Source organism: Oncorhynchus mykiss, chromosome 15 (genome assembly GCF_013265735.2).
Source record: "Oncorhynchus mykiss isolate Arlee chromosome 15, USDA_OmykA_1.1, whole genome shotgun sequence".
NCBI lineage: Eukaryota > Metazoa > Chordata > Actinopteri > Salmoniformes > Salmonidae > Oncorhynchus > Oncorhynchus mykiss.
In genome coordinates this window covers 7338622-7364367 of record NC_048579.1, presented here as the reverse complement: position 1 = coordinate 7364367, position 25746 = coordinate 7338622, and the positions used below count along the sequence as shown (strand labels likewise).

The 25746-nt window shown below is 40.4% G+C and overlaps 1 protein-coding gene across 4 annotated transcripts in view; it reads left to right on the top strand.

The window, feature by feature from the left end:
* Positions 1-25746, top strand: part of LOC110490894 (collagen alpha-1(XI) chain) — a 177949-nt gene that overhangs the window by 128234 nt on the left and 23969 nt on the right. For all 4 annotated transcript variants that reach the window (XM_036945700.1, XM_036945699.1, XM_036945698.1 and 1 more), the window contains 9 exons: positions 4401-4454; positions 4582-4635; positions 4801-4854; positions 6794-6847; positions 12298-12405; positions 12762-12815; positions 13059-13112; positions 16654-16707; positions 25614-25667. In XM_036945700.1, coding sequence (XP_036801595.1) covers positions 4401-4454; positions 4582-4635; positions 4801-4854; positions 6794-6847; positions 12298-12405; positions 12762-12815; positions 13059-13112; positions 16654-16707; positions 25614-25667 — 540 coding nt within the window. The remainder of the gene's footprint in view (positions 1-4400; positions 4455-4581; positions 4636-4800; positions 4855-6793; positions 6848-12297; positions 12406-12761; positions 12816-13058; positions 13113-16653; positions 16708-25613; positions 25668-25746) is intronic.

Genomic DNA, 25746 nt, shown 5'->3' with positions numbered 1-25746 from the left:
TACCTAAAGAGAGGATTCCTAAAGAGATGATTCTAAAAGAGACGATACATAGAGAGATGATACCTAGGGAGATGATACCTAAAGAGATGATTCCTAAAGAGATGATTCCTAAAGAGATGATTCCTAGAGAGATGATAACTAGAGAGATGATACATAGAGAGATGATACATAGAGAGATGATTCCTATAGAGATTATTCCTAAAGAGATGATTCCTAAAGAGATGATTCCTAGAGAGATGATACCTAGAGAGATGATACCTAGAGAGATGGTTCCTAAAGAGATGATTCCTTGAGAGATGATACCTAAAGAGATGATTCCTAGAGAGATGATACCTACAGAGATGATACCTAGATAGATGATACCTAAAGAGATGGTTCCTAAAGAGATGATTCCTTGAGAGATGATACCTAAAGAGATGATTCCTAAAGAGATGATTCCTAAAGAGATTATACCTAGAGAGATGATACCTAAAGAGAGAGGATTCCCAAAGAGAGGATTCCTAGAGAGATGATACCTAGAGAGATGGTCCCTAAAGAGATATGATTCCTAAAGAGAGGATATGGTGAGGTGTTGTCCTGAGTTTGCTTGTAACTCATCAATGTAAGGGAATGTGTTGTACAGTACAGGAATTGTCTTTATGAGCAAAATGAATTAGCTGTTCGTTAAACCGGGGTCATTGTCTTGATGGATGTATATAGACAATACCCGCTAGTCTCCAAGAGCAATCTCATCTTTCTGCACTTTATTTCTGCTAGATTTATTTTTGAAAGAAAAAATGGCCAACATGATCCTGACCCGTCTACTGTTTCAGCCCCTCGGTCTTCAGCTGATGTGTAAAACAGTAAGCCGGTATATAAGTTCCAAAAAGTCACAGAAGATGAGGTCTCGTCTGCACTATCTGCTATAGAGTCTAAGAAATCATTAGGCGCTGACAATCTGGATCCATATTTACTCAAGTGTGTGGCACCTATCATTGCTGGTGTAGTGATCCATATTTACTCAAGTGTGTGGCACCTATCATTGCTAGTGCGGTGACGCATATCTTTAATCAAACATTAGTCGTAAGGAAAGATTCCTAAATCTTGGAAAACAGGGTTTGTTTAACCACTCCTCAAGGGAGGTGATGGTAGTGAGTTGGATAATTATCAGCCCATCTCTAAGCTCTCCTGTTTGGCTAAACTTCTAGAGTCACTGGTGAATAGGCAAATACAATAATTTTTAACTGTTAACAATACTCTTTCTAGTAATCAATCTGGCTTCAGACCTAAACACCGACCTACCACAGAGCTACCACTCTGTACGTGTTGTAAATGATATTACTAGTTCCCTAGATAACAGAAAGTACTGTGCCGCCTTGTTCATAGATTTGTCTAAAGCTTTTTGACACTGTAGACCATGTGATACTTTTGGGTAAGCTGTCATCAAAAGGACTGGGATTGGATGCCTGTCGTTGGTTTCATGACTATCTAAAGTAAATATATATATATATATTTACCCCAATAAATATATGGGGGGATTGGAAATGATGCAGACAATTACATTGATGGAAGCAACAATCTTTCCGCAATACTAAGCTGATCTCAAAAAAAGAAGTGTAAAATTCATCTATATGCTGATGACTTGTACTCTATTGCTTCAACGGCTGACCAAGCATTATCGCAGCTGGAGACAGATTTTAAGACAATTCAAGAGTATTTTTACTCCTGAAACTTGTTTTAAATGCAAAGAAAACACGTTTTATGATTTTTAATTAAGGTTCAAAATGTTGGTTGAAAATACATGTACACTTAGCAGCGTAGATGGCGCTCAAATTAATCTGCATATAAATACATAGGGATATGGCTGGATGATAAACTGTCTTTTAAAATGCATGTTGGCGAGCTTTGTAAACGGCTATCTTCTTATTTAACATCACTCATCAACATTTTAATTATAATTCCTAAAACCAGGTCTCAAGCATGGATTCCACTTGAGGCCCATGTGATTTCCACAGAGTTGGGTATGGATTCCACTTGAGGCCCATGTGATTTCCACAGAGTTGGGTATGGCTGCCTTCTCCTGTTACACTCCTTGCCTATGGAATAGCCTGCAGACTAAATTTAAACCTCCCAGTCGCCCATTTTAAATATTTATTGGAGGATTTTTATTTTTGTATTGCTTGTAACTGTTTTCGGGTAATGCAAGTTATTGTGCTGTTAGGGGAATAACCTGTTAGGGGAATAACCTGTTAGGGGAATAATCTGTTAGGGGAATAACCTGTTAGGAGAATAACTTGTTAGGGGAATAACATGTTAGGGGAATAACCCGTGAGGGGAATAACCCGTGAGGGGAATAACCTGTGAGGGGAATAACCTGTGAGGGGAATAACCTGTGAGGGGAATAACCTGTTAGGGGAATAACCTGTTAGTGGAATAACCTGTTAGGGGAATAATCTGTTAGGGGAATAACCTGTTAGGAGAATAATCTGTTAGGGGAATAACCTGTTAGGGGAATAACCTGTTAGGGGAATAACCTGTGAGGGGAATAACCTGTTAGGAGAATAACTTGTTAGGGGAATAACCTGTTAGGGGAATAACCTGTTAGGGGAATAACCTGTGAGGGGAATAACCTGTTAGGGGAATAATCTGTGAGGGGAATAACCTGTTAGGGGAATAATCTGTTAGGAGAATAACCTGTGTGTACATGTAATAATCTGCTGCTGTATTTGTGTGTGTTATCTGTGATCGTTTAGTTTGTCTTGTGTAGTTTCTTAATCATTGTACCTAAACTATATGTGTAAACATGTATACGCAGGGCCCAGCTGCAAAAGAGACGTTGGTCTCAGTCTGTGTTCCTTGCTGATAGGTATAATAAACGTTATCTTCTCAGCTATTCAATTCAATTGACTTTTAATTGGGTGTAATTCACTTCCATTGCTATTTAATTCATTCCTAGACCACTGAACGCACTCTCCTCTCTCCACACTGTGGTGCATAATGAGTGTTTCTGTTTATGACCTCTGGCTGACGAGACCTCCGCTCCGATGAATGTTCCACACCAGGGGGACAAATCAGCATACAGACACACAGAAGCTAATGGACACACACACACACTGATGGACACACAGACGCACACACATTCACACACATAGACACACAGACACATGCTCAAACACATACACTCATACACACAAACAGTCTGTCAGCCTTAGTTTCTTCCCTTGGGGCTCATGTATTTGAGGAATATAGGTTATCTTGGGGCGTAGGTATTTGAGGAAGATAGCTTCTCTTGGGGTGTAGGTATTTGAGGAAGATAGCTTGTCTTGGGGCGTACGTATTTGAGGAAGATAGCTTCTCTTGGGGTGTAGATATTTGAGGAAGATAGCTTCTCTTGGGGCGTAGGTATTTGAGGAAGATAGCTTGTCTTGGGGCGTAGGTATTTGAGGAAGATAGCTTGTCTTGGGGCGTAGGTATTTGAGGAAGATAGCTTGTCTTGGGGCGTAGGTATTTGAGGAAGATAGCTTGTCTTGGGGCGTAGGTATTTGAGGACATTAGCTTGTCTTGGGGCATAGGTATTTGAGGAAGTTAGCTTGTCTTGGGGAATAAGTATTTGGGGAAGATAGCTTTTTGTAACAGAGTTAATAGCAGATGGAATGATATCTTGGATGTCCTCGCTCCCACCTTGCTCCTTGGAGTGACAATGGAGACAAACTGCCTTTGAATAGTGGAGGAGACAAAATCAGGAATTATCATAGCAATTACGGTAGAAATGTCAGGGATCAAACGCACATATGACGTCTCAACCAGAGGGTTAACATGCAGGGAGATGAGTAATGGGATTCTTGTGTAGGAATGAATGACTTCCATCTTACCATAGAGAGAATAAAAAAATTACATTCAGTTTTGTCTCGTTGTTGCTTTCTTTCATTTTCCATGAACTCATTATTGGTCACACAGTTATACAGTATGAGGTTCAGTCTCTTCTCCTCTACTGTATTTTCTTTCTGTCAACATGGACACACGCGTCTCTTTGTGACAGAGGGTCACAACTTTGGCTATATGAATAGAGACATGAGAGATTGGCCATAAAGTCTAATTGGTGATTAATTAGGACACTGAATGGCGTTTGGTTTTTAGCAATCCTTTGCTGTTGAATCTGACAGAGCGAAGGGCTTCGCTAACTGCGTGTTCACTTTATACCGTTTACCTAAGAGGTGCACTAAAAGCTACAATACACCTAACACAAAAATGTCACTGTCCAATGAACCATCATAAACCAAATGGAAAGTTACATTTTAAAAATGCTAAAACTACACTTTGAGGTTATTTGCTTAGTTGTTTTTGTTGTTACGACTGCATGTTTTGCTCAAGCTAAACCAGAATAATTTAAAGTGCGCTTGTTTGTTTCCGTCTGACCTCAGGGTCTTCCTGGACCTCCAGGCGAGAAGGGGGAGAATGGCGACGTCGGTCCGATGGTGAGCAAACAATCATCAACAAAAATTGTTTTTTTTTATCACTTTTCAAATAAATCGTTTTATATGCATTTGTATCTTCTATTGAAATGTGAAATATTCACTTCCTTTTTCTGTTGTCTCTTTACAGGGTCCTCCCGGTCCCCCTGGTCCCAGAGGTGCCCAGGGTCCTAGTGGAGCTGATGTACGTACAGGACCACATGTTGATAACTCATTGTCACATTACCATATGTGACTGTGCATGTCAATGTGAAATACTGTAGTATGCCTCTGCCTGCTTAAACTGCCAGGTATGATAACTGAGGCAATGAACGCTGACTCCTCTCTCTTCTTCTCTGTTTCCTGTTAGGGTGCACAAGGTCCTCCCGGTGGTGTGGGTGCTATGGGAGGCGTGGGTGAGAAGGTGAGAGCGTGTGCCCATCACAAGATGGCCACTGTAGTCTGGAGTCCATCTCTGGGATGGACATCCAGTCATCATCCCTCCATCTAACCCATCCCTTCTCCCCAGTTCACTGATCCCCAGGGCTCCAAATGTTTAAGGATCGGACCCTTTTTTTTCAAAATTTTCGCCTAAAATGACATACCCAAATCTAACTGCCTGTAGCTCAGGCCCTGAAGCAAGGATATGCATATTCTTGGTATCATTTGAAAGGAAACACTTTGACGTTTGTGGAAATGTGAAAGGAACATAGGAGAATATAACACATGAGATCTGGTAAAAGATAATACAAAGAAAAAAACAACCATAATGTTTTTTTTTCTGTACCATCATCTTTGAAATGCAAGAGAAAGGCCATAATGTATTATTCCAGCCCAGGTGCAATTTAGATATTGGCCACTAGATGGCAGCAGTGCATGTACAACGTTTTAGACTGATCCAATGAACCATTGTGTTTCTGTTCAAAATGTTGTATCAAGACTGCTCAATTTATTAATAACTCGTCATGTTCAAAACTGTGCCTCTCCTCAAACAATAGCATGGTATTTCTCCTCAAACAATAGCATGGTATTTCTCCTCAAACAATAGCATGGTATTTTTTGACTGTAATAGCTACTGTAAATTGGACAGTGCATTTAGGTGAACAAGAATTGAAGCTTTCTGCCCATATCAGATATGTCTACGTCCTGGGAAATGTTCTTGTTACTTACAACCTCATGCTAATCGCATTAACCTACGTTAGCTCAAGCGTCCCACGGGCGAGCCACCAATCCTAAAGTAATGAATTTCCTATGGCAGCCTGTGTCTGAGTTAGTGATCTGACACTTTTAATACCTATTTTACAACAGTTCCAACAGCACTCCTCCATTTTAATGCCATCTGACAGCATCAATACTTAATGCAACAGAATATGAAACATATCCATGGAAGGTTACCACCGCTCTGAGAGGGCATTCTGACTAGCCTTATTGTTATCAAATCTATATTAATTGTGCTCAGGAGCTCAACACAATGACACTCAACATCCACTAGAAAAATATAGTACTACTCATATCATTCTAAAGTCCTAAGAATGTTTGGACAACATGACAATGTAATCATTAGGGTATCAGGGTAATGTAATCATTAGGGCATCGGGGTAATGTAATCATCAGGGCATCGGGGTAATGTAATCATCAGGGCATCGGGGTAATGTAATCATTAGGGCATCAGGGTAATGTAATCGTTAGGGCATCAGGGTAATGTAATCGTTAGGGCATCAGGGTAATGTAATCGTTAGGGGATCGGGGTAAAGTAATCATTAGGGCATCGGGGTAATGTAATCATTAGGGCATCGGGGTAATGTAATCATTAGGGCATCGGGGTAATGTAATCATTAGGGCATCGGGGTAATGTAATCATTAGGGCATCGGGGTAATGGAATCATTAGGGTATCAGGGTAATGTAATCATTAGGGCATCAGGGTAATGTAATCATTAGGGCATCGGGGTAATGTAATCATTAGGGCATTGTGACAATATAATCATTAGGGCATCGGGGTAATGTAATCATTAGGGCATCGGGGTAATGTAATCATTAGGGCATCGGGGTAATGTAATCATTAGGGCATCAGGGTAATGTAATCATTTGGGCATCGGGGTAATGTAATCATTAGGGCATCAGAGTAATGTAATCATTAGGGAATCGGGGTAATGTAATCATTAGATGATCTGGGTAATGTAATCATTAGGGCATCAGGGCAATGTAATCAATAGTGTATCAGGATAATGTAATTACTGTGTAATAGGATTGTGTTTACAACAGGATAATGTGTTCATAAAGGTAATGTAATCTAGTAGATAATGGTATTCATAAGGGTGTCGATCACGGTAGAGATTCTAACATGGTGCGTTTTCATTTTCAGGGTGAAAACGGTGAAACAGGCAACCCCGGAACCTCTGGAGAGCCCGGTACTGGAGTAAGTGTATTTTTTTCCAGTGTGTCTGTTTGTCCCCGACCGCGTTACTAAAATAATCTATCATCCAAGTCATCATGTGTTTGTGTATTCCCCTATTACCAGAACTATGATTGGTGTATAGCGAATCTACTTCACAAGACCTCACATACAACTGAATAACAACACGGAGACATGGCGAGTGCTGTTAGTGATGTGAGGTGGTAGTAATTGCTGGTGCTGTGTTGCTACTGACGGGCCAGCGTCACAGCGTGGTTCTCAGTGTGCTGTTGGCCAACGTTCCACGGTAAAACAGCCAAGCTGAGTCACTTCACGAACTGTTAACAGACGCTCTTAACAGACTAAATATAGTACACATCGTCCACCTTTTAACATGTTTATGACGGTGTAGTTCAGGCAGCTCAGTACCTTTTAACATCAATCCATCCATCGAATGTATTTATAAAGCCCTTTTTACATCAGCCGATGTCACAAAGTGCTGTACAGAAACCCAGCATAAAACCCCAAACAGAAAGCAATGCAGGTGTAGAAGCACGGCGGCTAGGAAAAACTCCCTAGAAAGTCCAGAACCTAGGAAGAAACTTAGAGGAACCAGGCAATGAGGGGTGGCCTGTCCTCCTCTGGCTGTGCCGGGTGGAGATAATAACAGAACATGGCCAAGATGTTCAACTGTTCATAAATGACCAGCAGGGTCAGATAATAATAATCCCAGTGGTTGTAGAGGGTGCAACAGGTCAGCACCTCAGGAATAAATGTCAGTTGGATTTTCATAGCCGATCATTCAGAGTTAGAGACAGCAGGTGCGGTAGAGAGAGAGAGAGAGAGAGAGAGACTTGAAAACAGCAGGTCCGGGACAAGGTAGCAGGTGAGGTGAACAGGTCATAATTCCATAGCCGCAGTCAGAACAGTTGAAACTGGAGCAGCAGCACGACCAGGTAGACAGGGGACAGCAAGAAGTCATCAGGCTAGGTAGTCCTGAGACATGTTCCCAGAGTTCAGGTCCTCCGGGAGGGGAGAGAGAGAGAATTAGAGGGAGCAAATTCTCAGACAGGAAGATCATGTCAGTGACTCAACCCACTCAAGTGACACACCCCTCCAAGGGACGGCATGGAAGAGCACCAGTAAGCCAGTGACTCGGCCCCTGTAATAGGGTTAGAGGCAGAAAATCCCAGTGGAGAGATGGGAACCGGCCAGGCAGAGACAGCAAGAGTGGTTTGTCGCTCCAGTGCCATTTCATTCACCTTTACACTCCTGGGCCAGACTACACTCAATCAGAGGACCTACTAAAGAGATGAGTCTTCAATAAACACTTAAAGGTCGAGACCGAGCCTGCGTCTCTCACAAGGATAGGCAGACCATTCAATAAAATTGGAGCTCCTTAGGAGAAAGCCCTCCTCCAGCTGTTTGCTTAGAAATTCTAGGGACAATAAGGAGGCCTGTGTCTTGTGACCGTAGCGTACCTGTAGGTATGTACAGCAGGACCAAAACGGAGAGAGCGGTAGGAGCAAGCCCATGTAATGCTTTGTAGGTGAGCTGTAAAACCTTGAAATCAGCCCTAGCCTTAACAGGAGAGAGGCTAGCGCTGGAGTAATATTATCCACTTTTTTGGTTCTAGTCAAGATTCTGTTTAACTGAAGAAGCTCAGTCCCTTTTAACATGGTTATAACTGTGTCGTTCAGGCAGCTCTGTCCCTTTTAACATGGTTATAACTGTGTAGTTCAGGCAGCTCTGTCCCTTTTAACATGGTTATAACTGTGTAGTTCAGGCAGCTCAGTCCCTTTTAACATGGTTATAACTGTGTAGTTCAGACAGCTCTGTCCCTTTTAACATGGTTATAACTGTGTCGTTCAGGCAGCTCTGTCCCTTTTAACATGGTTATAACTGTGTAGTTCAGGCAGCTCTGTCCCTTTTAACATGGTTATAGCTGTGTAGTTCAGACAGCTCTGTCCCTTTTAACATGGTTATAGCTGTGAAACTGAGGCAGCTCAGTCCCTTTTAACATGGTTATAACTGTGTAGTTCAGGCAGCTCTGTCCCTTTTAACATGGTTATAACTGTGTCGTTCAGGCAGCTCTGTCCCTTTTAACATGGTTATAACTGTGTAGTTCAGGCAGCTCTGTCCCTTTTAACATGGTTATAACTGTGTAGTTCAGACAGCTCTGTCCCTTTTAACATGGTTATAACTGTGTCGTTCAGGCAGCTCTGTCCCTTTTAACATGGTTATAACTGTGTAGTTCAGGCAGCTCTGTCCCTTTTAACATGGTTATAACTGTGTAGTTCAGGCAGCTCTGTCCCTTTTAACATGTTTATAACTGTGTAGTTCAGGCAGCTCAGTCCCTTTTAACATGGTTATAACTGTGTAGTTCAGGCAGCTCTGTCCCTTTTAACATGGTTATAACTGTGTAGTTCAGACAGCTCTGTCCCTTTTAACATGGTTATAACTGTGTAGTTCAGGCAGCTCTGTCCCTTTTAACATGGTTATAACTGTGTAGTTCAGGCAGCTCTGTACCTTTTAACATGGTTATGACTGTGTAGTTCAGGCAGCTCTGTCCCTTTTAACATGGTTATAACTGTGTAGTTCATGCAGCTCTGTCCCTTTTAACATGGTTATAACTGTGTAGTTCAGGCAGCTCTGTACCTTTTAACATGGTTATAACTGTGTAGTTCAGGCAGCTCTGTCCCTTTTAACATGGTTATAACTGTGTAGTCCAGGCAGCTCTGTCCCTTTTAACATGGTTATAACTGTGTAGTTCAGGCAGCTCTGTCCCTTTTAACATGGTTATAACTGTGTAGTTCAGGCAGCTCAGTCCCTTTTAACATGGTTATAACTGTGTAGTTCAGACAGCTCTGTCCCTTTTAACATGGTTATAGCTGTGAAACTGAGGCAGCTCAGTCCCTTTTAACATGGTTATAACTGTGTAGTTCAGGCAGCTTTGTCCCTTTTAACATGGTTATAACTGTGTAGTTCAGGCAGCTCTGTCCCTTTTAACATGGTTATAACTGTGTAGTTCAGGCAGCTCAGTCAATTTTAACATGGTTATAACTGTGTAGTTCAGGCAGCTCTGTCCCTTTTAACAGGGTTATAACTGTGTAGTTCAGGCAGCTCAGTCCCTTTTAACATGGTTATAACTGTGTAGTTCAGGCAGCTCTGTCCCTTTTAACATGGTTATAACTGTGTAGTTCAGGCAGCTCTGTCCCTTTTAACATGGTTATAACTGTGTAGTTCAGGCAGCTCTGTCCCTTTTAACATGTTTATAACTGTGTAGTTCAGGCAGCTCTGTCCCTTTTAACATGGTTATAACTGTGTAGTTCAGGCAGCTCTGTCCCTTTTAACATGGTTATAACTGTGTAGTTCAGACAGCTCTGTCCCTTTTAACATGGTTATAACTGTGTAGTTCAGGCAGCTCTGTCCCTTTTAACATGGTTATAACTGTGTAGTTCAGGCAGCTCTGTCCCTTTTAACATGGTTATAACTGTGTAGTTCAGGCAGCTCAGTCCCTTTTAACATGGTTATGGTTGTGCAGTTCAGGCAGCTCTGTCCCTTTTAACATGGTTATAGCTGTGAAACCGAGGCAGCTCAGTCCCTTTTAACATGGTTATAGCTGTGAAACCGAGGCAGCTCAGTCCCTTTCAACATGGTTATAACTGTGTAGTTCAGGCAGCTCTGTCCCTTTTAACATGGTTATAACTGTGTAGTTCAGGCAGCTCAGTCCATTTTAACATGGTTATGGTTGTGTAGTTCAGGCAGCTCTGTCCCTTTTAACATGGTTATAACTGTGTAGTTCAGGCAGCTCTGTCCCTTTTAACATGGTTATAACTGTGTAGTTCAGGCAGCTCTGTCCCTTTTAACATTGTTATAACTGTGAAACCGATGCAGCTCTGTCCCTTTTAACATGGTTATAACTGTGTAGTTCAGGCAGCTCTGTCCCTTTTAACATGGTTATAACTGTGTAGTTCAGGCAGCTCTGTCCCTTTTAACATGGTTATAGCTGTGAAACCGAGGCAGCTCAGTCCCTTTTAACATGGTTATAACTGTGTAGTTCAGGCAGCTCAGTCCCTTTTAACATGGTTATAACTGTGTAGTTCAGGCAGCTCTGTCCCTTTTAACATGGTTATAACTGTGTAGTTCAGGCAGCTCTGTCCCTTTTAACATGGTTATAGCTGTGAAACCGAGGCAGCTCAGTCCCTTTTAACATGGTTATAACTGTGTAGTTCAGGCAGCTCAGTCCCTTTTAACATGGTTATAACTGTGTAGTTCAGGCAGCTCTGTCCCTTTTAACATGGTTATAACTGTGTAGTTCAGGCAGCTCTGTCCCTTTTAACATTGTTATAACTGTGAAACCGAGGCAGCTCAGTCCCTTTTAACATGGTTATAACTGTGTAGTTCAGGCAGCTCTGTCCCTTTTAACATGGTTATAGCTGTGAAACCGAGGCAGCTCAGTCCCAATTGAATCTTCAGTACATTCCAGAACCATGAACAAAATCATTCCTGAATATTATCATACTCCGAGTCGATACTCACGTCATAAGAATGAATTCCCCCTGGACCGCGCCAAGAAATTGGGGAAAACAAACATTCTTGTCAAAGAGCCAACTTCATGGTACGTTTTTTGTTATACAAAATTAACAAAAACATCACAAAAAGCTGCTGTGTTGTTCAAGGTAAAAAAAAATAATCCCGACCTACGGTTCGCAATGATTCCATTTCAGTAAGTACAACCTGCGAGAAGAGCCCTGTGGCTTCTGGCTATTTGACGTGGCAGAGTGGAATATTGATGCCATCTGTTGTTCTCTACAGGGACCTACATGAATATTAATGCCATCTGTTGTTCTCTACAGGGACCTAAATGAATATTGATGCCATCTGTTGTTCTCTACAGGGACCTAAATGAATATTGATGCCATTTGTTGTTCTCTACAGGGACCTAAATTAATACTGATGCCATCTGTTGTTCTCTACAGGGACCTACATGAATATTAATGCCATTTGTTGTTCTCTACAGGGACCTAAATGAATACTGATGCCATCTGTTGTTCTCTACAGGGACCTACATGAATACTGATGCCATCTGTTGTTCTCTACAGGGACCTACATGAATATTAATGCCATTTGTTGTTCTCTACAGGGACCTAAATGAATACTGATGCCATCTGTTGTTCTCTACAGGGACCTACATGAATATTAATGCCATCTGTTGTTCTCTACAGTGACCTAAATTAATATTGATGCCATTTGTTGTTCTCTACGGGGACCTAAATTAATATTAATGCCATCTGTTGTTCTCTACAGGGACCTAAATGAATATTGATGCCATCTGTTGTTCTCTACAGGGACCTAAATGAATACTGATGCCATCTGTTGTTCTCTACAGGGACCTAAATGAATATTAATGCCATCTGTTGTTCTCTACAGGGACCTAAATGAATATTGATGCCATTTGTTGTTCTCTACAGGGACCTGAAGGCGAGAGAGGAGACAAAGGAGAGGCAGGACCACCTGGAGCTTCCGGACCCGCAGGCGCCAAAGGACCGCCTGGAGATGATGGACCCAAGGGAAATCCTGTAAGAGTCACTCTCTACTCCCATAAGACATCAGCTCTCAGTGATAGAACCACGTACATGTTTTTAAGACATCTTGTCTATTTCAATAGAGTAGTGGACTGTGGCGAATGCTGACATTACTGTTTGTAGAATGTAGGAGCTAAGTTTTACACAAACTGCCATTGATAGTTGATATGGTTGGGGGGGGGGGGGGGGGGGGGACAGCTAAACCTCTCACCATCAGATTTACAACAGTCATTAGGCACAAACAATATATTGTTCCTTGGCCACTTAGGTTTAATTAATATTGTAATATTGTGTAATATAATAAATTATATCTATACACTTTTTATGTTTTTTTCCCCCTGTCTCTCCAGGGTCCGGTTGGTTTCCCTGGAGATCCTGGTCCACCGGGTGAAGCTGGTGTTGCTGTGAGCATCACGTCTTTGATTCATGCCTCAATGTATTATTATTCAACTAATCCGGCTGTAAAGATACCAGTATTATGAGATGCCATCACTGTCAGTCAGACTGTAATGCCTTTCCATGCGTATAGTGTGCACTGTATGTGTACAGTGACTCCCAATGCTACCAGGAATGGTCATTTGTAATGGAATCAGATCGTGGTGACCCCATCTCACATGTACATGTTTGTGTTTCTTCTCTCTCTCTAGGGAACTGACGGCTCTGCAGGAGAGAAAGGAGAGGATGGTGAATCTGGTCAACCTGTAAGTCCATATGTCATAAATATTATAAACACAAAATCAACAATTTTACACATTTCTGAATTCCAATTTGCAGCACGGTAGAGTGGGCAACTGTGTGAGCGTATTACCATCACCATTTGCCATTAGTCTGTCCTAATTGTCTATATATGAATAGCCTCGCATATCCTATCCAACATAACCGATACAACCCCCTGTGTGCTTTGCCTGTAATACATTACCATAAGCTTGCATTTGTGAATAAGTACCTGCAATAGAGAACATTGAGTCATACAATTTTCTTCTTCAGATCTGGTATATGAGTAATAGTATGTACAGAGTTCTTAATATTTGTTTAGAAGTATGAACAACAAATCTGATTATTTAAGCCTTTGTTCGGGTGTGTGAATATCAAAATGCATTAACATTTACGAATGTAAATAGATTTACAAGTGCTGGGAAATCAAAGAAAACTGTTTTTACTCTTAGCATTAGGAATGAGTTCATGTTTGTGTGTGTGTTTGCCTATGAGTAATGTACTATGTAATATGTAAGGTATCAAAGTAAGGTATTATGTAAACTGTAAGCTATTATTTAAAGTACAAGGTATCAGAATAAGGTAGTATATACAGTGTAAGGTATTATTTAAAGTGTAAGGTATTATTTAAAGTGTAGGGTATCAGAGTACGGTATTAAGTAGAGTGTAAAGTATTGTGTAAAGTGAAAGGTATCAGAGTAAGGTAAAGTGTACGGTATCAGAGTAAGGTAAAGTGTACGGTATCAGAGTAAGCTATTGTGTAAAGTGTAATGTTTCATTAAAAGTGTAAGGTATCAGAGTAAGGTGTTATGTAAAGTATAAGGTATCAGAGTAAGGTATTGTATAAAGTGTTAGATATTATATAAAGTATAAGGTATCAGAGTAAGGTATTACATAAAGTATAAGGTATCAGAGTAAGGTGTTATGTAAAGTGTAAGGTATCAGAGTAAGGTATTGTATAAAGTGTTAGATATTATATAAAGTATAAGGTATCAGAGTAAGGTATTACATAAAGTATAAGGTATCAGAGTAAGGTGTTATGTAAAGTGTAAGGTATCAGAGTAAGGTGTTATGTAAAGTGTAAAGTATCAGAGTAAGGTATTATATAAAGTGTAAAGTATCAGAGTAAAGTATTGTGTAAAGTGTTAGATATTATGTAAAGTATAAGGTATCAGAGTAAGGTATTATATAAAGTGTTAGGTATCAGAGTAAGGTGTTGTGTAAAGTGTTAGATATTATGTAAAGTATAAGGTATCAGAGTAAGGTGTTATATAAAGTGTAAGGTTTTAGAGTAAGGTGTTATGTAAAGTGTAAGGTTTTAGAGTAAGGTGTTATGTAAAGTGTAAGGTATCAGAGTAAGGTGTTATGTAAAGTGTAAAGTATCAGAGTAAGGTATTATATAAAGTGTAAAGTATCCGAGTAAAGTATTGTGTAAAGTGTTAGATATTATGTAAAGTATAAGGTATCAGAGTAAGGTATTATATAAAGTGTTAGGTATCAGAGTAAGGTGTTGTGTAAAGTGTTAGATATTATGTAAAGTATAAGGTATCAGAGTAAGGTGTTATATAAAGTGTAAGGTATCAGAGTAAGGTGTTATGTAAAGTGTAAGGTTTTAGAGTAAGGTGTTATGTAAAGTGTAAGGTATCAGAGTAAGGTGTTATGTAAAGTCTAAAGTATCAGAGTAAGGTGTTATGTAAAGTATAAGGTATCAGAGTAAGGTGTTATGTAAAGTGTAAAGTATCAGAGTAAGGTGTTATTTCAAGTGTAATGTATTATGTAAAGTGTAAGGTGTCATAGTAAATGATTAAGTAACGTGTCATGTATTATGTGAAGTGTATGGTATCAGAGTAAGGTGTTATGTAAAGTGTAAGGTTTTAGAGTAAGGTGTTATGTAAAGTGTAAGGTATCAGAGTAAGGTAGTATGTACATTGTAAAGTAGTATGTAAAGTGTAAGGTGTTGTGTGAAGTGTAAGATATCAGAGTAAGGTGTTATGCAATTTGTAAGGTATTATATAAAGTATAAGGTATTAGAGTAAGGTATTATGTAAAGTGGTAGATATTATATAAAGTATAAGGTATCAGAGTAAGGTATTATGTAAAGTGTTAAGTATTATATCAAGTATAAGGTATCAGAATAAGGTATTATGTAAAGTGTTAGATATTATATAAAGTATAAGGTATCAGAGTAAGGTGTTATATAAGGTATAACGTATCAGAGTAAGGTATTGTGTAAAGTGTTAGGTATCAGAGTAAGGTGTTGTGTAAAGTGTTAGATATTATATAAAGTATAAGGTATCAGAGTAAGGTGTTATATAAAGTATAAGGTATCAGAGTAAGGTGTTGTGTAAAGTGTTAGATATTATATAAAGTATAAGGTATCAGAGTAAGGTATTACATAAAGTATAAGTATACGAGTAAGGTGTTATATAAAGTATAAGGTATCAGAGTAAGGTATTGTATAAAGTGTTAGGTATTATATAAAGTTTGTGGTATCAGAGTAAGGTGTTATGTAAAGTATTAGGTATCAGAGTAAGGTATTATATAAAGTTTGTGGTATCAGAGTAAGGTATTATATAAAGTTTGTGGTATCAGAGTAAGGTATTATATAAAGTTTGTGGTATCAGAGTAAGATATTATATAAAGTTTGTGGTATCAGAGTAAGGTATTATATAAAGTTTGTGGTATCAGAGTAAGGTATTGTATAAAGTTTGTGGTATCAGAGTAAGGTGTTATATAAAGTTTGTGGTATCAGAGTAAGGTATTATATAAAGTATAAGGTCTCAGAGTAAGGTATTATATAAAGTTTGTGGTATCAGTGTTAGGTATTATATAAAGTTTGTGGTATCAGAGTAAGGTATTGTATAAAGTTTGTGGTATCAGAGTAAGGTATTATATAAAGTTTGTGGTATCAGAGTAAGGTATTGTATAAAGTTTGTGGTCTCAGAGTAAGGTATTGTATAAAGTTTGTGGTATCAGAGTAAGGTATTTTGAAGTGTCATTTGAAGTTAAAGTAAAATAAGGTTTTGTAATGTTTCAGTGAAGTTCAACTTTAAAATCATTTTTAATTCTCTGAAATAACAATGGAGATTTCCACTATAAACCAAATTACGCAGTTGAATAATTCTGTTAATTCCTATCTGCTCAAGAGTTGTATTCTCCACTTTCTCATTTGTGTTGTTCAAATATTTGGTTAAGTAAACCGAAATGTGCTGCGATTGCATCTAATTAACTTTGAGATAATTGGATGAAGCTGATTCTGAAAACCGACGCGATATTTCAGACTGTCTTACTCCACTCGTAGATATTAGTTAAACCTTTTACAATTCATACCTGTCTAATGTCAATATGTGGTCACATAGTTCTCTATTTGTTAGGATATTGGACAATCCATTGCAGATTTCACATACTAATCCTCTACATCACGTTAATATACCTTTATTCACAACAGACTGTGTTAATTTTTTTGCAAAGACTCCTAACTCTCGTTCCTCGTCTCTTCTTCTATTTTGTACGTCTTCTGTCCTCTAGGGTCCCCCTGGTCCATCTGGTGAATCTGGTCCGCCTGGTCCCCCCGGGAAAAGAGTAGGTCTAAGCATCTTCATCATCGTGTTCATCATCATCACAACCAACACACCACAGACGTCAATATCACTTTGACCCATATCAGATAAAAGATTGAACAATTATAGTACGTTATATTGTGTTTTTACTATTTGCATTCCCCCCCCCCCCTTTTACACTGCTACTACTCTCTGTTGTGATTATCTATGCATATTCATTTTAAAAACTCTACCTTAACTTACATATTACCTCAATTACCTCGACTAACCGGTGCCCCCGCATATTGACTCTGTACCGGTACATCCCTATATATATAGTCTCGCTATTGTTATTTTACTGCTGCTATTTAAGTACTTGTTACTTTTATTTCTTATTCATATTTATTTTTTTACTTCTTATACCTTGAATGCCGTTAACGGGATCGATATGACAACTGCCAGTGAAAGTGCAGGGTGCCAAATTCAAAACAACAGAAATCTCATAATTAAAATTCCTCAAACATAGAAGTATTTTACACCATTTTAAAGATAAACTTATTGTTAATCCCACCACAGTGTCCGATTTCAAAAAGGCTTTACGACGAAAGCACACCAGACGATTATGTTAGGTCTGCACCTAGTCACAGAAAAACACAAAAAGCAGAAATAGAGATAAAATGAATCACTAACCTTTGATGAACTTCATCAGATGACACTCATAGGACTTCATGTTACACAATATATCTATGTTTTGTTCGATAAAGTTCATATTTATTTACAAAAATTGTTTTGTTTGAGTTTACAATGGCGCGCTATGTTCAGTAGTTCCAAAACATCCGGTGATATTGCAGAGAGCCACATCAATTTACAGAAATACTCATAATAAACATTGATAAAAGATATAACTATTATACAGGGAATTATAGATACACTTCTTGTTAATGCAACCACTGCGTCAGATTTCAAAAAAGCTTTACTGAAAAAGCACACCATGCAAAAATCTGAGTACAGCACTCAGACAACAAATCAAGCCATACAGATATCCGCCATGTTGTGGGGTCAACAGAAGTCAGAAATAACATTAAATATTCACTTACCTTTGATGATCTTCATCAGAATGCACTCCCAGGAATCCCAGGTTCACAATAAATGTTTGATTTGTTCGATAAAGTCCATCATTTATGTCCAAATCTTTTTTGTTCACGCGTTTAGCCCAGTAACCCAAATTCATGACGTGCAGGCCAGACGAAAAGTCAAAAGGTTCCGTTACAGTCCGTAGAAACAGGTCAAACGAAGTATAGAATCAATCTTTAGGATGTTTTTAACATATATCTTCAATAATGTTCCAACCGGAGAATTCCTTTGTCTGTAGAATTGCAATGGAACGCAAACTAACTCTCACGTGAATGCGCATGACCAGCTCATGCCACTCTGACAGACCACTGACTCATTCAGCTCCCATTCCCCCCTCCTTCACAGTAGAAGCATCAAACAAGGTTCTAAAGACTATTGACATCTAGTGGATGCCTTGGGAAGTGCAATATGAACCCATAGACACTGTATATTCGATAGGCAATGAGTTGAAAAATACAAACCTCAGATTTCCCACTTCCTGGTTGGATGTTTCTCAGGTTTTTGCCTGCCATATGAGTTCTGTTATACTCACAGACATCATTCAAACAGTTTTAGAAACTTCAGAGTGTTGTCTATCCAAATCTACCAATAATATGCATATATTAGCAACTGGGCCTGAGTAGCAGGCAGTTTACTCTGGGCACCTTATTCATCCAAGCTACTCAATACTGCCCCCAGCCATAACAAGCATTGTTGGTTAGGGGCTTGTATAAGTAAGCGTTTCCCTGTTGTATTCGGCGCATGTGAATAATACAATTTTGATTTGATTTGATTTAATGGTAACTCATTGATCCCATTTTGGCCAAGATGTTTTGACCGAGTCCCATTGTCCCATATCCAACCCCTATTGACACACAGTTCTATGCATTGTATTCATCTTATTATTAAAAATTATTAAAAATTATTATTATTATTATTAAAAAATTATAATTAAATAGAAATGCACCCAGTCATTGTTGATTAGAGTCATCAGGTGAGAATTCTTTACCCTAAACCATCCATTCAAACTCTACAACAATCCCTCCCACCCCCACCCCCACCCGGAGATGTCTGAATGATTCATTATTATCAAAAGTGGGTGAGGAAAAACAATTTGGGATTTGCAGGGTCAGAGCTACCTCAAAGCCCACTGAGCTGTCTCTACATGGAAATCAAAGATACACTGCATGACCAAAAGTATGTGGATCCCTGCTCATCGAACATCTCATTCCAATATCATGGGAATCAATATGGAGTTGTTCCCCCCCTGCTATAACAGCCTCCACTCCTCTGGGAAGGCTTTCCACTTGATGTTGGAACATTGCTGTGAGGACTTGCTTCCATACAGCCACAAGAATATTGGTAAGGATGGGCACTAATGTTGGGCGATTAGGACCTTGCTCACAGTCAGCATTCCAATTCATCCCAAAAGTGTTCGATGGGGTTGAGGTCAGTCCAGTCAAGTTCTTCCACACCGATCTCGACAATCCATTCATATATGGACCTCGCTTTGTGCACAGGGGCATTGTCATGCTGAAACAGGAAAGGGCCTTCCCCAAACTGTTGCAACAAAGTTGTAAGCACAGAATCGCCTAGAATGTCAAGGGGCCTAGTCCGAACCATGTAAAACAGCCCCAGACCATTATTCCTCCTCCACCAAACTTTACAGTTGGCACTATGCATTGGGACAGATTGCGTTCTCCTTGCATCCGAAAAACCCAGATTCATCTGTCGTGCTGCCAGATGGTGAAGCGTGATTCATCACTTCACTTTGGGGCGGTAGTGGTTAGAGCGTTGGACTCGTAACCGGAAGGTTGCAAGTTCAAACCCCCGAGCTGACAAGATACAAATCTGTCGTTCTGCCCCTGAAACAGGCTTCAGCACTCGCCGGTCCTGCTCTGTGAGCTTGTGTGGTCTACCGTTTCACAGCTGAGCTGTTGTTGTTCCGAGACGTTTCCACTTCACAGTAACAGCACTTACAGTTGATTGACTCCAGCAGGGCAGAAATTTGACTAACTGACTTGTTGGAAATGTGGCGTTCTACTGCCAATAAGGCCATTCTACTGCCAATGTTTCTATGGAGATTGCATGCTGTGTGCTAGATTTTAGACTCCTGTCTGCAACGGGTGTAGCTGAAATAGCCAAATCCACTCATTTGAAGTGGTGTCCACATACTTTTGTATATATGGTGTATCAATTTCATAGTCATGGCATGCTTTTGTGAAAATTCTGTTTTCTTTTCTCTTTGAGGAAAAAAAAGCACCAGGCCCAAAACGAATTTACTGTCTAGAGAGAGAGCCTTAATCGACATCCACAGCCCCCGGCGGGGAACAATGGGTTAACTGCCTTGCTCAGGGGCAGAACAACAGATTTTATCTTGTCAGCTCAGGGATTCGAGCCAGTAACCTTTCGGTTACTGGCCCAACACTCTAACCACCTGCCGATTGTATGGTTGTTGTGTAGTGAGATGTCATTTCTCAGATGTCTTGGGGTAACATTAGATTGTATGGTTGTAGTGTAGTGACATGTCATTACTCAGATGTCTTGGGGTGACATTAGATTGTATGGTTGTAGTGTAGTGACATGTCATTACTCAGATGTCTTGGGGTGACATTAGATTGTATGGTTGTAGTGTAGTGACATGTCATTACGGAGGCAGGTCAGTCGTCACCAACTCAGTTCACAGGTAAAAATTGACTTTCCTGAAATGTTGGTCTCTGAGGCAAAGATAAAGATGTAGCTTGAAATTAAAATACATTTTGTTATGATGATGACCCTTTTCCAAACAGGAACATCATGTCTGATTTCACTGTATGAAGCTGCTACCATGTACAGTGCCTTCGGAAAGTATTCAGACCACTTGACCTTCTCCGCAATTTGTTACATTACAGTCTTAATCTAAAATTGATTAAAATAAATAAAATCCTCAACAATCTACAAACAATACCCCATAATGACAAAGTTAAAACAGGTTGTTAGACATTTTTGCAAATGTATTAAAAATGAAAAACAGAAATACCTTATTTACATAAGTATTCAGACCCTTTGCTATGAGACTCGAAGTTGAGCTCAGGTGCATCCTCTTTTCATTGATCATCATTTAGATGTTTCTACAAATTGATTGAGTCCACCTGTGGTAAATTCAATTGATTGGACATGATTTTGAAAGGCACACACCTTTCTATATAAGGTCCCAAAACTAAGCCATATGAGGTCGAAGGAATTGTCCGTGGAGCTCTGAGACAGGATTGTGACGAGAAACAAATCTGGGGAAGCGTACAAAAAAATTCTGCAGCATTGAAGGTCCCCAAGAACACAGTTGTCTCCATCATTCTTAAATGGAAGAAGTTTGGAACCACCAAGACGCTTCCTATATCTGGCTGCCCGGCTAAACTGAGCAATCAGGGGGAGAAGGGCCTTAGTCAGGGAGGTGACCAAGAACTCGATGGTCACTCTGACAGAGCTTTAGAGTTCCTCTGTGGAGATAGGAGAACCTTCCAGAAGGACAACCATCTCTGCAGCACTCCACCAATCAGGCATTTATGGTAGAGTGGCCAGACGGAAGCCACTCCTCAGTAAAAGGCACATAACAGCCCGCTTGGAGTTCGCCAAAAGCCACCTATAGACTCTCAGACCATGAGAAATAAGATTTTCTGGTCTGATGAAACCAAGATTAAATTATTTGGCCTGAATCTGGAGGAAACCTGGCACCATCCCTACGGTGAAGCATGATGGTGGCAGCATCATGCTGTGGGGATGTTTTTCAGCGGAGACTTGACCTGAATGACAGGGTTAACTTTCAAAGCTGGGTTACACTTTTGTAGCTTTTTAAAATTTCAGACCGGGAAATTTCGGACTGGGAGACTAGTCAGGATCGAGGGAAAGATGAACAAAGCAAAGTGCAGAGAGATCCTTGATGAAAACCTGCTCCAGAGCGCTCAGGACCTCAGACTGGGGGGCAAAGGTTCACCTCGCTACAGGACAACAACCCTAAGCACACAGCCAAGACAATACAGGAGTGGCTTCTGGACAAGTCTCTGATTGTTCTTGAGTGGCTGAGCCAGAGCCCGAACTTAAACCCGATTGAACATCTCTGGAGAGACCTGAAAATAGCTGTGCAGCAACTCTCCCCATCCAAACTGAAAGAGCTTGAGAGGATCTGCAGAGAAGAATGGGAGAAACTCCCCAAATACAGGTGTGCCAAGCTTGTAGCGTCATACCCAAGAAGACTCAAAGCTGTAATCACTACCAAAGGTGCTTCAACAGAGTACGGAGTAAAGTACCGTTTTGTCATTATTGGGTATTGTGTTTATTTATTGTTTTAAATACATTTTGGAGTAAGGCTGTAACATAACAAAATGTGGAAAAAGTCAAAACTCAATACCTTCTGAAAGGCACTGTAAATCCCCTTTGACTTTCCCTGGGAACTTATCAAGTGTAACATCATTCATGGTAGGCTAATATTAGTTGAAAGCACCCGACATTAGTGAATCCCAAATAGTGCATGAACTTCCTTTTGACGGGTGTTAAATTCTTTCTTTAAAAGAAAAGTGGCAATTATTGTCCCACATTTCTCAAAGAAATCGCTGTCTCGAGCTATCTTCTGCAACAGCTATGACACAGGCCAATAGCTCAAATAGCTGCAATTTACAACTGACACAAAAACAGCCAATTGCTTCTACAATGTGCTTGACGGAATTTATATTCAGAGTATTTAGCATCATATCAACATGCAGCTCCTAATGGCCAAGGGATTATTTTAGGAAAATGGCTATTTCATCATCATAGGTATTTTATCTGCATCCCCAAAAAATGTTTACCTAGAACGATTTCTGCAACTCCCAGGCATTCTGCTCCCCTGAATCAGTAATTTGGGGGTAGAGTTGTTTTGCATTTAACGTTGCAGGGTGTTTTTACTTCCTCAGCAGTTTACCAATAGCAATTTGAAATGAAGCTGAAATCTCTCTCCTGCTCCTTCAGGCACTGTCTAAATCCACTTAGCACCAGAGACATTCTTTAGTTATTTCAATCTCATTTATTTTTATCTTAAAGGTTTGATTTTTGTCTCAATATAGATATTTATCTGGAAAGAAATACCATTTACAGTTTAGGGAGTTCCTTTGTTTTTAGACTGCTGTTGTATTTAAACTACCCCAAGACAAGACAACAAACAGATCACGAATATTCCCTATACTATTTCATATGGTTGGAAGAGTTGGACAACTACAGTGTGTCGTCAGCAGTTTGGTGTTAACAGAATATGGTTGGAAGAGTTGGACAACTACAGTAGGTAGTCAGCAGTTTGGTGTTAACAGAATATGGTTGGAAGAGTAGGGACAACTACAGTAGGTAGTCAGCAGTTTGGTGTTAACAGAATATGGTTGGAAGAGTTGGACAACTGCAGTAGGTAGTCAGCAGTTTGGGTTAACAGAAGTAGCATCATGTTAGCCTATCGCTCACAACTCAAGTGAGGGTGAAAGCAGAGAAACAAAGCCAATGCTGCCCTGTAGGCCATATCTCTAAATCAGTCAAAACACACAGCCCTGCTGTCATCTATACACAGGGACTCAGTCAAAACACACAGCCCTGCTGTCATCTCTACAAGGGAATTCAGTCAAAACACACAGCCCTGCTGTCATCTCTACACGGGAACTCAGTCAAAACACACAGCCCTGCTGCCATCTCTACACGGGAACTCAGTCAAAACACACAGCCCTGCTGTCATCTCTACACGGGAACTCAGTCAAAACACACAGCCCTGCTGCCATCCCTGCTTTCCCATGCTGTCTGATCAGAGAAGTGTGCCTCTCTGTGGACTGCATGGGGTTTTGATGTGAGGACCCCTTGTAGAGTTGAAAGAGACAGCCTTAGGCTGCGAGGTGGCCAGAGAGAACACATCACCTGGAAACCCTTGCCGTGATCGGAGACCTGTGTGTGTGTGTGTGTGTGTGTGTGTGTTATATGTTTGAAGCATGTCCACACTCCCGTTCAGTCAAACAGATTTTCTTTGCAAATTTGTGGGTAGATTGAGGTGTACTTTTGAAGGAGATTTGATCAAGACTCAAGATCAAGACTGGTTTTCATCCGTGTTGGATTGAATGAAGATGTTTTCGGGAGGAATACTGAAACTACTAGATATGAACTGGTTAATGGATTTATTACTGTCATTTTCAACCCCTAATTCAGGAATGAAATATTTTCGAGGTTGTGGTATGGTCCTGTGTGACTCAGATGGTAGAGCATGGCACTTGCAATGCCAGGGTTTTGGGTTCAATTCCTTCGTGGGGACCAGTGTCAAAAATATATGCACTCACTATTGTACGCTCTGGATAAGAGCCTCTGTTTGAAGGACTAAAATGTCAATATTACTATGTCTATGTATTTGTTTCTAGGTTTATTTTTTTATCTTCAAGTACAGCCCCGTAGACAAAAGTTTGTTCAAGCAACTTCTAATTTCCTCAGTACTCAACTCTGGGTTCTTACTGGTGCGTTTGATTTGATATCCAATGGCTGTATTTCACCGCAACGATTTGTTACAATTGACCTGAATTACTGCCCTCACAATGTTGTTGTTGACTGCAGACATGCAGACATGAACAGACTAATAAACAAACACTGTGGTGGCATTTTTCTATTCTTTACCAAATGAGGAGAGTTACAAACTACACACCAGTCAGAGTTACAAACTACACACCAGTCAGAGTTACAAACTACACACCAGTCAGAGTTACAAACTACACACCAGTCAGAGTTACACTTAAACTTAATATTTTTGGCCTCCCGGGTTGTGCAGTGGTTAAGGGCGCTGTACTGCAGTGCCACCACAGACTCTGGGTTTGCGCCCAGGCTCTGTCATAACCGGCCGCGACCGGGAGGTCCGTGGGGCGACGCACAATTGGCCAAGCGTCGTCTGGGTTAGGGAGGGTTTGGCCGGTAGGGGAACCCTTGTCTCATCGCGCACCAGCGACTCCTGTGGCGGGCCGGGCGCAGTGCGCGCTAACCAAGGTCACCAGGTGCACAGTGTTTCCTCCAACACATTGGTGCAGCTGGCTTCCGGGTTGGATGCGCGCTGTGTTAAGAAGCAGTGCGGCTTGGTTGGGTTGTGTATCGGAGGATGCATGACTTTCAACCTTCGTCTCTCCTGAGCCCGTACAGGAGTTGTAGCGATGAGACAAGATAGTAGCTACTAAACAATTGGATACCATGAAATTGAGGAGAAAAAAAGGGGTAAAAAAAAAACATATTATTTTTATTAAGAGCTTTTTGACTTTCAATGATGCTAATGAACCAATGAAAAGTACCACCAGAAAAGTACAAAGATCTTTTACAGCCAAGATACACCCCTCTCAACTTACATGACGAACCACAGTTCTTAAAACAGTTCACATAGTTTAAGATTTGTATGAAAGATATCTATAAAACATAGCACAGAGTTACTGCTGTGTCAACAGTTCTCATTGTAAAGACCAGTGTCTGGCCCCCTCCTACTCCAAACTGGAACCCGTCTCACCCTGGTACGGTATAGCACAAAAACATTACCTCATGTTGTCTGGAATGCTCTTTAGGCTTTATTACCCAAAGACATTGTAAATCTGCTTTGTCAGTGTTATCTCATAGAGGCCCATCCTCAGTGGAACACACACACACGATAGTTAACAGAATACTCTATTCTGTCGAATAAAACAACCATTCTAATGCAATACAAAGACTATAGTATAATCTTACAATTTTCCATGACAACACACACAGACATTATTCATGCGCATGCATGCACACACACACACACAAGAACACAATGCTGTGTGATACTAAAGCGTGTCTTCTCGTCTTCCTCAGGGCCCCCCAGGATCTGCCGGTACAGAGGGTAGACAAGGAGAGAAGGGCACCACGGTAACCTACAAAATCAATTCAGCCTTTACCCAGAGAGCAGCCTCAGGATCTCCAGACTCCACAGCAAGCCCCCATGCCT